This window comes from Rattus norvegicus, chromosome 7, assembly GCF_021556685.1.
Source record: "Rattus norvegicus strain SHRSP/BbbUtx chromosome 7, alternate assembly SHRSP_T2T, whole genome shotgun sequence".
Classification (NCBI taxonomy): Eukaryota; Metazoa; Chordata; class Mammalia; order Rodentia; family Muridae; genus Rattus; species Rattus norvegicus.
In genome coordinates, this window is record NC_141540.1 from 5,892,481 (window position 1) to 5,905,307 (window position 12,827).

The 12,827-nt window shown below is 45.7% G+C and overlaps 1 protein-coding gene and 1 long non-coding RNA gene across 3 annotated transcripts; both read left to right on the forward strand.

The window, feature by feature from the left end:
• The first annotated feature begins 1,191 nt into the window (after nt 1-1,191).
• Cnpy2 (canopy FGF signaling regulator 2) lies at nt 1,192-5,800 on the forward strand. 2 transcript variants are annotated; one of them, NM_001077585.1, is given in 6 exon segments: nt 1,192-1,486; nt 2,051-2,163; nt 2,311-2,426; nt 4,700-4,903; nt 5,199-5,295; nt 5,628-5,800. In NM_001077585.1, coding segments are annotated over 5 exon segments (549 nt in total). In that variant the 5' UTR covers nt 1,192-1,486; nt 2,051-2,075; the 3' UTR covers nt 5,672-5,800.
• A 1,212-nt stretch (nt 5,801-7,012) lies between these two features.
• Nucleotides 7,013-7,771, forward strand: LOC148004417 (uncharacterized). The gene is made up of 2 exons (XR_015625015.1): nt 7,013-7,104; nt 7,720-7,771. It is a non-coding gene; the product is annotated as an uncharacterized LOC148004417 (long non-coding RNA).
• Nucleotides 7,772-12,827: the final 5,056 nt, after the last annotated feature.

Sequence of the window (12,827 nt, forward strand, 5' to 3'; positions counted from 1 at the left end):
CTTTTTTTTTTTTTTTTTTTTTCTTTTTTCTTTTTTTCGGAGCTGGGGACCGAACCCAGGGCCTTGCGCTTGCTAGGCAAGTGCTCTACCACTGAGCTAAATCCCCAACCCCCTGTCTTCCTTTCTTTAAATTCACCAAACAAGGAAAAAATGAACTGTTATATCCAGACTTAGAAATGAAGGTTCTGGGCTGGAGAGATGGCTCAGTGGTTAAGAGCACTGCTCTTCCAGAGGTCCTGAGTTCAATTCCCAGCAACCACATGGTGGCTCACAACCATCTGTAATGGGATCTGATGCCCTCTTCTGGTGTGCCTGAAGACAGTGACAGTGTGCTCACATACATATATAAATAAATCTTAAAAAAAAAAAAAAAAGAAAAAAGAAATGAAGGTTCTGCAGTCCCAAGATGAATGGATCCAGGAGGATCCCCTGGACAGTGTTCGGTATTTGCTGTAGTCGCCTAGCACCCTAAATACGTAAAGCGATCACAAATCCTAGTTTATCTTAAGACCTGTGGAGATAGGCATGGTATCAGCCTATTATCCTAACAGCTGAACAGCTGAGAAACACAATTCCCATTCAGCCAGAGGCGGGCATATGAGTTCAAGGAACCCTGGGCTACATAGCAAGACACTGCTTCACTCATGAGAGTACCAGCGCTGTCCTGGGAACCAGAGGGGAACTGCCCTATTCACAGCCTGAGAGCTAATAATACTCAACTCAACATAGCACACACACAGATCCTCAGAGGATAAATTCGAGAAATATCCAAGAACCTGCCTGAAAACGCAGATAATACCAAAAATGATTTTTCCTAATATATACCTAATGCCGATAATTTACTAATTTGGCACAAGAAGGAAGTAACTGGTTTTTTTGTTTGTTTGTTTGTGTTTGTTTTTTTAAAGAAAAAGACCTGTAGCTACTGTCAGAGTGTAGCTACTGCAATGCTTCCTGGGAAATGTAGTTTGCTGTGTCACACGAGCTTTGTGCATTGAAAGCTAGTTTTCTCTACAACTACTAATCGCATCTGCTTGCAAGTCCTAGCCTACCTGGACTGATGCAGTATCCCCCATGCATCACTTGAGTTCGATCCTCACAGTAGGCTAAGCTACCTTTGTTCTTTGGGTGGTCACGTGAACCGACTCGCCACGCAAGTCTGGGTCCTCAAGCCTTTCAAGGGGTCCTCGCTGCCTCGGAGGCGCCCCTAAAGCTGCCTGCTCGCGCGAGAGTTTGGAGGGGCTGGCTTAGGGTCATTTTCGTGGAGGCTCGCACGGGACCCTCAGATCTCCGCTTAGGTTCCTGGTTAGGTACGGGGTGCTGGGCCAGGCGGTCACTGGCCACCCTGAACCTGGCGAGCGCCGGAGCGCTCTGGAGAAGCCCGGACAGCCCCGTTCTTTCCAGCCAGCTGCTAGGGTTGGGAGCCAAAGTGAGAGTCCGGCTGCTTTCCAGTGCCTGGGCCACGGCGGCGGCCGTGGGAGCAGAGGTGGGACAGATGCGAGCGTCAGAGGCTGTGGGCGCACTGAGGTTGGGAATGGACCCGAGCAAAGCAATGGCGGAGTCCTTACAAAAGGGTCTGGTCTGTCTGCACGGGAACTACTTACATTCTGGAGATAGGGATTCTGGAACCTTTAGTGCTAGGTCCACATAGGCCCTGGTTATGGAGTGTCCTCGCTGACTGGCTTCGTGGCCTGACTAATGGCTCCTTGCTGGCAGCCCCTTTGTGCCGGTCATCCTCGCGTAATCAATATCCTCCATCTCAAAACTACTGCATAGCTCTGTGAGCCCTCAGTGTCCAGTGCTAATGTATCAACATCCAGGCCTTCACCTGTGGAGGACATAGTTTCTGGAGCTGAATCCCGGTTCTGAGCTCCTATCCCCACATCCCGAACCCTGGTCCCTCGGTGTTTGTAACGTGGTCTTCTCCTGGATAATAGAGTCAATCATACCGAGGCCTTTGAAGGCCTTGGGATGAAGGGTAGTAGCAGTCATGGGGAAAATGAATGGATCGCTCTCCTCACACCTGTGCTTTATTTTCACACAAATCCAGGTGGAGCGACCCTGTCCCGCTAAAGATGAAAGGCTGGGGTTGGCTGGCCCTACTTTTGGGGGTCCTGCTGGGAACTACCTGGGCTCGAAGGAGCCAGGATCTACACTGTGGAGGTAAAAGCACAAATACCAGTGAAGAAGTGGGAGGAAGCCGACCCTTGGGAGTCATTAGATCCAAAGCTTGGAACAAAGATGGATAGAAACCCTTGGGTTGACCCATCCCCTCACGATCCCCACTCCCTATTCTCTTCCTGGCGCCAGCTTGCAGGGCTCTGGTGGATGAATTAGAGTGGGAAATTGCCCGCGTGGACCCCAAGAAGACCATTCAGATGGGATCCTTCCGAATCAATCCAGATGGCAGCCAGTCAGTTGTGGAGGTAACTTACTATCCCTCAAGTAAAGTAGTCCACAAAGTATGAGCTTGGTTTAGATCGGAAGAGGAGGAAGCAGGAAGTCATTCGATCTGTTATGATAATCTCACCCCTCAGAGGCTGAACCAGAAGGGTAGACCATAGAATTTGGTACGGTCTTCAAAAAGGAAAGAAACAGCCAGGTGTGGTAGAGCATATCGTAAATCCCAGCACTAGGGAGGCCGAGGCAGGCCAATCTTGAGTTTGAAGCCAGCTTGGCTTACAGAGAGAGTTCCAAGACAGCCAGGGCTGTTATAGAGAGAAGCCCTATCTGGAAAAACCAACCAACCAACAAACAAAACAAAACAAAACAAAGGAGCCAGAACATTGTGTATCCGAAGGATTGGGCTCTAAGCCAGTTACAGTATTTGCATGCCTGTAGTCCTAATACTGGGAAACAGAGACTAGATGGTCAGGAGTTCAAGGCCAGCCTGGACTACTTGTTGAGACCCTGCCTCACAATCAACAGAGCAGTTGGGCTCTGCCTGTCTGGAAGAGCCTGGACAGTTATAACCACATACTTCTTGGCCCAAGCCTCAAGTAATTGTTTCTGCTGTAAAAATTAGGCATTGATTAGTCCATTTCCCCCACATCCCCAGTTCACATGACCCTTGTTTCATTCACTATAGCAGTATTGTATATACACATTCATTTAAAAAAGGATAAGAGGGCTGGAGGGACTGCTCTTCCAGAGGTCCTGGAGTTCAATTTCCAGCAACCACATGGTGGCTCACAACCATGTGTAATGGGATCTGATGCTCTCTTCTGGTGTGTCTGAAGACAGCTACAGTGTGCTCATATAAAGTAAATCTTAAAAAAAAAAAAAAAAAAAAAAAAAAAAAAAAAAAAAAAAAAAAAAAAAAAAAGCTTAAAAAAAGCAAAAGGTTTTGTCCAGCTGGAAATGTAGCTCAGTTGATAGAGTGCTAGCCTAGCAGGCACAGGACTGTGGCTTTGGTCCTTGGCATCCCATAAATGCAGCATACTAGTGCACACCTGGAATCCCTGCTTGCACAGTCTTCCTTGGCGGGAGAGAGACGGCTCAGTGATTAGGAGCACACGCTGCTCTTCCAGAGGACTTGGTTCAGATTCCAGTACCCATGTAGTGGCTCATAGCTCCTTCTGGGTAATCTAACATTCTCTTGCAGGGTCTATGGCCACCAGGCAAGCAATAAATAAATAATTTTATTAAAAGTCTTTGTATTCAAGAAATTTATATTTGCTAGAAGCATAAATTAAAGCTATACCTAGTAAGTAATATGCAAGGAAATTTATTTTTTTAATGATTTATTTTATTTCATGTACATGAGTACATAGTTGCTGTCTTCAGACACACCAGAGGAGGGCATCATGTCTCATTACAGACGGTTGTGAGCCACCATGTGGTCAGGAGCTTTGGAAGAGCAGTCCGTGCTCTTAACTGCTGAGCCGTCTCTCCAGCCAAGAAAGTTTAATTAATGATTTATTTTACTTTATGTGGATTGGTGTTTTGCTAGAATGCATGTCTTTGTGAGGGTGCCAGATCCCCCAGAACTGGAGTTAAAAACAATGGTGAGCCGCCATGTGTGAACCCTGGAATAGTGGCTAGTGTTCCTAAACACTGAGACATCTCTCCAGTCCCTTCAAGGAAAGGTTCCCATGAAGCTGTTGGTGTGCTACCATTGAAGTCTGTACTGCCTTTTTACATTTTTCTTTGTTTGGTTTTGGTTTTTTATTTTTTTTTTAAATTTTTTTCAAGACTGAGTCTCGAGCTGGAAAGGTGGTTCAGTGGTTAAGAGCACTGACTGCAGGGTTGGGGATTTAGCTCAGTGGTAGAGCGCTTGCCTAGCAAGCAAGGCCCTGGGTTCGGTCCCCAGCTCCGAAAAAAAAGAAAAGAAAAGAAAAGAAAGAACACTGGCTGCTCTTCCAGAGGTCCTGAGTTCAAATCCCAGCAACCACATGGTGGGTCACAGCCATCTGTAATGAGATCTGATGCCCTCCCTCTTCTGGTGTGTCTGAAGACAGCTATAGTGTGCTCATATAGAATAAATAAATCTTTAAAAAAAAAAAAAGGTAACTTGAGAGGAAGAAAGGATGGGCAGACATTGTGACAGAATATTATTAGGGAAGTTTTTTTTTTTTTTTTGCTTTTGTTTTGTTTTTTAGAATGAGTTGTTTGAGCTAGATTTGAAAGGAAAAGGAAGAGTTCAAATGACTTATATCTGAGGTGGAAGAGAGTAACCAAAGGCTACGTATATTTCTAGGTTCCTTATGCCCGCTCAGAGGCCCACCTCACGGAGTTGCTTGAGGAGATATGTGACCGAATGAAGGAGTATGGGGAACAGATTGACCCTTCTACCCACCGCAAGAACTACGTCCGTGTTGTCGGCCGGAACGGAGGATCCAGTGAACTAGACTTACAGGGTATCCGAATCGATTCAGATATCAGTGGCACCCTCAAGTTTGCGGTGAGTTATGGCTGTGCGGTGAGTAGCTGGTTCTTGGGAGTTCATAGGGATTCCTGGGCACAGATTGGGAGTCGGCGGCGGATATGGTGTTGCATGCTTGTAACCCGGGCAGTGGAGGAGCAGTGGTTGGAAGATTGGCACTAGTTCATACTGAGTTCTAGGCCAGCTGGAGCGATATCATAAAACCCTGTCTATAAAATCCCCACTGCCACCCAAAAACCAGGGAGAGAGCTGAGCCGGTGTCTCTGCCCCGGCTGAGGATCCTGGGTCACTTCTCTGTCTTCTTGGTCGGCAGTGTGAGAGCATTGTGGAGGAGTACGAGGATGAACTTATTGAATTCTTTTCAAGAGAGGCTGACAACGTTAAAGACAAACTTTGCAGTAAGCGGACAGGTAAGCACCTCCCACTTCCAGTCCTGTGCTCATAGCCTCATGTAACTTGACTTGCAGCCCTGGCCCTCACCACACGGGACCGTGTGCTCACACGCTGAGACCTCTGATAGATGTCCCATGGGGCTGGCTTCCCTTGGCTTAGAGTTTGGAGTGTGATATCTCTCCAGTCTCCACCTAATAGTTTTCGGAATATGTGTTTCTGTTACCCTGGTTACGGGAGAGGGTGTGGTGGGCGTGGTTTGCCCTGGGTTGGCTTGGGGCATTTTCTGAGAAGGGATGTGTGTGTGAGTGAGGATGATTGTTTCATTCACGTTGGTACGTACCGTTTGCAGATCTATGTGACCATGCCCTGCACAGATCTCATGATGAGCTATGACTCACAGGAGCAAGCAGCCCACACCAGCTTGGTGAAACACCCCCGGGAGGGGAAGGAAGATGGCGGCATTGCCTTTTATATTATGTTTTTATGGAAATGAACTGAAAAAAACTCTTGAAACCAAAAGTACAAACCCTGTTGTCTTTTATGCCCAAACATAGCCTTTGTTGAAGGCTTGGGAGGGGGGTACCTGTGAAAGACCCCCAGAGCAGGGAGGCCCTCACTCAAGTCTCAGGATAACGAGACCGTCCTTGCTGTAATCACATGAGGTTTATTGATAGGAACCAGTGCACTGGGGTCGAGACTCGTATCCCACGCAGGGGCAGAGGAGTTCAACCCTGAGTAGCTGAGAGAAGGAGTATTTAAAGGAAGAAGCCACAACCCAAGGGGGTAGGGATGGCATCATTGGAAAATGTGGAAAATACCAGTGAAAAATCACAAGGAGAAGCTTCCTGTCTCTCAAGATCCTTTTAAGATTGTAATCTAACTCTATGGTCAGCTAGTTCCTGGGAGAAGCTTCCTGTTATCTTTACTAGGTCAGGATCACGTAGCTAAGGGAAGGTACTTTTATCTTAAGCACTTTTATCTAGTTCCTGGGAGAGCAGGCTCAAGAAATATGATCTTTTACCTACTCACTGGCCGAGAGCAGGGTCTGGAATTTGAGATATTTAGGGCTTCTTAGGGGTGAGATAGCATTTCTAAACTTCTGACTTCTTGGCTGTATTTTTTATTCTTTCACCTGCAGACAGAAGAACATGGAGGGGTGGACTTGGGGATTGTCATAGCATAATACCATACGGCTATTCTCTGTCATGTGGGATCCTGTTCACTTCAAACTGTGTATGAGTATTTATTCAGTTTGTACTTAATGATGTGTGGAGAAAGAGAACCTAAATGACTGAACAAGGTTCTAGAATTTCCTTGTACTCCTGCTGGAAAACATTGAAGGTGGGGACTGGTCTGGCGGGAAGTAACAGCTGTATTCCTTCCTTCTTTCCTTCCTTCCTTCCTTCCTTCCTTCCTTCCTTCCTTCCTCCCTTCCTTCCTTCCTTCAAGATTTATTTTGGGGTTGGGGATTTAGCTCAGTAGTAGAGCGCTTGCCTAGCAAGCGCAAGGCCCTGGGTTCGGTCCCCAGCTCTGAAAGAAAAGAAAAGAAAAGAAAAGAAAAAAGATTTATTTTATGTATATGAGTACACTGTAGCTGTCTTCAGACACACCAGAAGAGGGCATTGCATGTGGTCACTGGGAATTGAACTCAGGACTTCTGGAAGAGCAGTCAGTGTTCTTAACTGCTGAGTCATCTCTCCAGCCCTCTGTGTTATTCTTCCCTCTCTGCCCTTCCAGATGGAGGATTCAGCAAGAGCAGAGTCAGGAAGACAAAATGGTGCCAACCCAGCTGAAAAGCAAGGGCTGTATCAGATAGGGGAGATAAGGTAAGGGATGTCACTTAATAAGAGGCCTTACTTGCTGGCCCTCAGTTTGATGCAAAGAGCCAACAAGAAAGTGTATCTTTCTTTGGCTTGGGAATTAGCTTGTCTCACATGCAGAGACCTGGATTTGGTCCACTGTCAAAAAAATAAACCATGCCAGGTAGGGTAGGACACTCTAATCCCAGCACCTGTGAGGCTGAGGAAGGAGGATTATAAGTTTGAGGCCTGCCTTGGCTACATAGTGAGACTTTGTCTCAAAAACATTTTCCCCATTTAGCAGAGGAGAGGTAGCCCAGTGATTAGCAGCACTAGCTGCTCTTTCAGAGGCCACAGGTTTAATTCCCAGCATCTATACGGCTGCTCACAACCACTTGTAACTCCAGTTTCGGGGCATCTGATGCTTTCCGCTGGTCTCTTTGGGAACACACATTTCTTTGCACAAACATTCAGGCAAAACTTCCATACATACATCGAAAGCCACTTTTAATCTAGACTCTCTCGTACTGGACATAATGTTGAAAATCTAAGATACCTTTTGTTTTTCGATAGAGGGTTTCTCTGTGTAGCCCTGGCTGTCCTGGATTTCACTCTGTAGAGCGGCTAACCTTGAATTTACAGATTGCCCGCCTATGCCTCCTGAATGCTGACATTAAAGGCATGCGCCACACTACCTGGCCCTTTTGAAACTTCTGAAATACCGCGATGCTGAGGAGTTCCAGAGTTTAGAATGAAACATCTGTTTCTGTCTCAGGACACCTAAATGAATATTTCAATTTTTGTTGTTTTCTTCTCCCCCACCCCCTGCTTTGTCTCTTTCCCCTCTCCTCCCTTTCTTTCCTCCCTTTCCCTCTCCCCTCTCCCCTATCTCCCTTTCTCTCTTGCTTTAAGATTTCTATTTTATTTTCTCTATCAGTTATCTTGCCTGTATGTGCCTGGTGCCTGTAGAGGTCAGAACTGAAGTTACAGACAGACAGTTACGAACCACCATGTGGGATGTGGGTGCGGGGGAATTGAACTTTGTGTCTCTCCAAGAGCAACAGATGCTTTTAGCTACTGACCCATCTCTCCAGCCCCAGTGGTTGTTTCTTTATGGAGTTGCTGGGGATGGAATATAGAAAGGTTTTGCTCTTTAATTTCATGCTTGTTTCTGAACTGCCTCTGGAGGTCAGAGGACAACCTTTGGGAGTCAGCTCTCTCCTTCGTGGGTCCAGAGATCAAACTCAGGTCTTCAGACTTGGTGTCATTTGCGTTATCTGCTAAGCCATATCACCCACCCCTCAGGTTAAACAAAGACAATTGCAACTTTGAAAGCTGGGTGTGGGGCCTCACACTAGTTATTGGAGCACTTGGAGAAATGAGGTGGGAGGATTGCCCAGAATTGGAGGTCAGATGGGCTGTATAGACCTTGTCTTAAAGAATAAAAGGGCTGGCGTAGTAGCTTTTAGTAAGTAAGGCATTTGCTGCCAAGCCAACTCAGGATGACCTGAGTCTGATCCCCAAATCCCACTTGGGAGGAGGGAACTGACTCCGATAAGTTGTCCTCTGACATCCATCTTGTACACTGTGACACAAGTACTAAAAGATAACAGCATTTTAGCTGGGCAGTGGTGGCACACACTTTTACTCTCAACACTGGGAGGTAGAGGCAAGTGGATCTCTGAATTTGAGACTAGCCTGGTCTACAGAGTGAGTTTCAGGACAGTAAGGACTAGGCAGAGAAACCCTGTCTCAAAATAACCCCCCCCCATCTTAAAACGAGAACTTGGGCTTGACATGATAGTACGCGGCTAGCAGCTGGGAGAAGGATTGCAGGTTTGAAGCCAACCTGAACGAGTTGGTGAGGCCCTGTTTCAAAAGCAAAAGAACTTGAAATTCATGTGGTTTACCTCTTTCCAGTTTATAGGTGGAGAAAAAGAGGTCTAGAGAAGCCGCAAACTCTAAAGTCTGAATTTAGTGGTAAAACTGGATCTTTAATTTTCCTGTCATTCTGATCTAAATTAGTTACAAAGTAGCTTTAAGACAATTTGCTGTGGTTGTTATTATTTAAAGATTTATCTGCTTAATGTATGTGAGTACACTGTAGCTATCTTCAGACACACCAGAAGAGGGCATCATATCTCATTACAGATGGTTGTGAGGCACCATGTGGTTGCTGGGAATTGAACTCAGGACCTCTGGAAGAGCAGTCGGTGCTCTTAACCACTGAGCCATCTCTCCAGCTTTTTTATTGTTGTTGTTGTTACTATTTTGACTGGGTCTTACCAAGTAGCCCTGAGTGGCCTGGAGTTTAGCTCACTATATATGTTACCCTCTAATCCAAAGAGACCTGTCTGCTTCTGCCTCTCCAGTACTGGGATTAAAAGCACATGCCACAAGGTTTGCCAGAGCATTTTAACCCCAAGATGTATAGGGGAGTTTGTGTACAGATATAGCTGTGTACCGTGTGACTGCTTGGTGCCTATGGCGGCCAAAAGAGGGTGTTACATCTCCTGGAACTAGCTGTGGACTGCCATGTGGATACTGCAAACTGAACGCAGGGCCTCTGGAAGAGTAGCCAGTGCTCTTAACTGCTGAGCCACCTCCAGCCACCTCCCTGCGGAATATTTTAAAGAAGAAAAAAGAAAGAGAGAATTATTTGTATATGCATACACAGGTACATGTAGAAGTCAGAGGACAACTTTATCAAGACCGCTTCTTCCACCGTGACATTGCTGGGGTTCAGGAGTCACTGCACAAAACCATATGAACACTGATCTTAGACAGGAATAGTTTATTGAGCATTTGCCCCAGGACTGATTGATCAGGGCTGCAGACTAGACTTGAGCTGACTGTGACCCAGAGCCAGGAGCCTAAGACTTAAAGGAGACTTAGAGCCAGGAGCTCTAAGTCTAAAATCCACAAACATCTGTGCCAGGTTATTCCACCAATCAGGATTCAGGGATAGGGACTTCCCTAGGAACGTGTTCGTTGTACACTTGTCCTGCTCCCACTGGTTGGGGTATTCAGCTGTGGCAGGGGCCTTGTCTAACAGTATCCATGTTTTAACTCGCCAACTGGGATCTCAGTTACCCACATAGTACAAGTCCTGGGAAGGTCTTGTGAACTTCAACTATACGTGACCCCTATTCAAAATGGAAGTTTTACTCCCAATGGCTTCTTATATTGGAGCAGGTGTCTCTCTTATGGTGGGGTGTATCCCAGGGGCAGTTTTAAAGGCAAGAAACCATAAACGCTCATGCATAGATGTAGGAAGTGCTGTTAGATGGTGGTAGCTTATTGTGGCTAACTGTACAAAGCAGTTCTAGCTGACCTCTGTTGTGACTGTGTTAGGGTCTAGGTAAAATGTTAATAGCTTGTGACCTGTTACTTGTCTAGCCTGAAACTTTGTCATGAGCTGTTATTAGGAAACTTTCTCATTCGCTGTTACTGCTTTATTAGAATGTTCTGTGCTTTGGTGTTCTTGGAAACCAATCACAATGGAAGTCAGAACCACTTTGTATAGTTAGCCATAATGACTTTGAACCCAAGCCAGCCCAGTAGTACTTCCGGCATTTATTTGTGAGCGTGTATGGTTCCTTGCCTTTATAAGCTGCCCTGGAATGGATCCCAATATAAGAGAGGCACCAGCTTCATATAAGAAGCTATTTGGACTAAGACTTCCATTTTGAAGAGGGGTCAGGTGAAGTTGAAGTTTGCAAGACCTTCTGGGGAACTGAGATCCTGCTTGGCAGAGACATGTATGAGAAACTGACATCCTTGTTGGCAAGTTAAGACATGAATGTTAGGCAAGTCCTCCAGCACATTGTACCCCAACCAGTGGGAGTAGGGTAAGTGTACAACACACATGTTTCTAAGGAAATCCCTTACCCCTGAATCCTGTTTGGTGGAATAACTTGGCACAGATGTTTGTGGGTTTTAGGCATAAAAGCCCTATAAGATCTTAATGTCACAACCAGCTCCTGAGTCTGGACTGTGACCCTGATATATCAATCTTGGGGTATGGCATTCAAAAAACCATCCCTAGTGCTGGAGACATGGCTCAGTGGTTAAGGGCACTGACTACTCTTCTGAGGTCCTGAGTTCAATTCCCAGCAACCACATGGTGACTCACAACCATCTGTAATGGGATCTGACGCCATCTTCTGGTGTGTCTGAGGACAGCTACAGTGTACTCATATATAATAAATAAATAAATAAATAAATAAATAAATAAATAAATAAATAAATCTTTTCTAAACAATCATCCCTATTTGACTAAGATCTGTGTTTGAGTGGTTTGTGCAGGGATTCCCAGACCCCAACAATTGGTTTCCAAGAACACCAAAGCACAGAACATAAATGAATATGCAGTCAACTAAGGCATGGGAGAGTTTCCTGGTAACAGCACTAACAGCTCAAAATGGCAGACTAGACAGGCAGTAGTCACCCAGGCTTTGACAGACATGACTATGGGGGCAAAGCTAAGTTTTCAGGGTGTGTGTGCGCGCGTGCGTGCGTGCCTATGTATGCGTGTGCGTTTCACGTGCATGGCCTTTTTCTCTTTTTCACTGATTTCTTTAAAAATTCATTTGCATTGGTGTTTTGTCTTCATGTTTGTCTGTGTTGGGGTGTTGCGTCCTGTGGAACTTGAGTTACAGACAGTTGTGAGCTGCCATATGGGTGCTGGGAATTGAACCTGGATCTTCTGGAAGAGCAGCTAGTGCTTTTAACTGCTGAGCCATCTCTCCATCTCTCTGTCTCCCACCCTTTTTTTATTTTCCTTTTTTTTTTTAAAGACTAGATTTCTCGTTGTTCTGGCTAATTTCAAACTCAGAGATTTGCCTGCCTCTGCCTCCCAAGTCCTGGGATCCCAGGCATGAGCCACTATACCCAGCTGACAAGCAGTATTTTAAAGGAGTCAAACTCAGTGCTTTGCTTATGCTAAGCAAGTGTTCTAGCATTAAGCTGTGTACTGCCAGCTTAGACCTCTTTGCAGCTGAGAAAGAGCAGAGACAAAGCTCTTTTTTTTAAAGATTTATTTATTTATTATATACAAGTACACTGTAGCTGTCTTCAGAGACACCAGAAGAGGACATCAGATCCCATTACAGATGGTTGTGAGCCACCATGTGGTTGCTGGGAATTGAACTCAGGACCTCTGGAAGAGCAGTCAGTGCTGTTAACCACTAAGCCATCTCTCCAGCCCTGTTTGTTTTTTTGAGACAGGGTTTCTGTGTGTAGCCCTGGCTGTCCTGGAACTTGCTTGGTAGACCAGGCTGGTCTTGAATTCAGAGATCGGCCTGTCCTTGCCTAGAGTGCTGGGATTCAAGGCATTTTCTACACCTGGTCCCATTATTCTATTTTATAAATAAAGAAGAGAGGTTAAGTGGTCTAGCTAGTCAGTGAGGAGCCAACAATCCCCCATGATCATCTTTGCCAGTGATCTTTCTGCTATACCTCAGAAAGTACAGTCTACATGTAATCTCTAGTAGTTGTATAAAGTAGTATTTCTAAGATGTGTTTTCAAAACCACTTGGAAGCTTGAATGCATGTGTTCTGGGTTCTAAAAATCACCAGTAGAGAAGCACTGCATCCTTTGATCCCCTTTTCCAGACTATTTCTCATCAGATGCCTATTTTAAGAGTGAGGGACAAGAACATCAGTTAAGGCCACAGGGGTTGGGGATTTAGCTCAGTGGTAGAGCGCTTGCCTAGGAAGCGCAAGGCCCTGGGTTCGGTCCCCAGCTC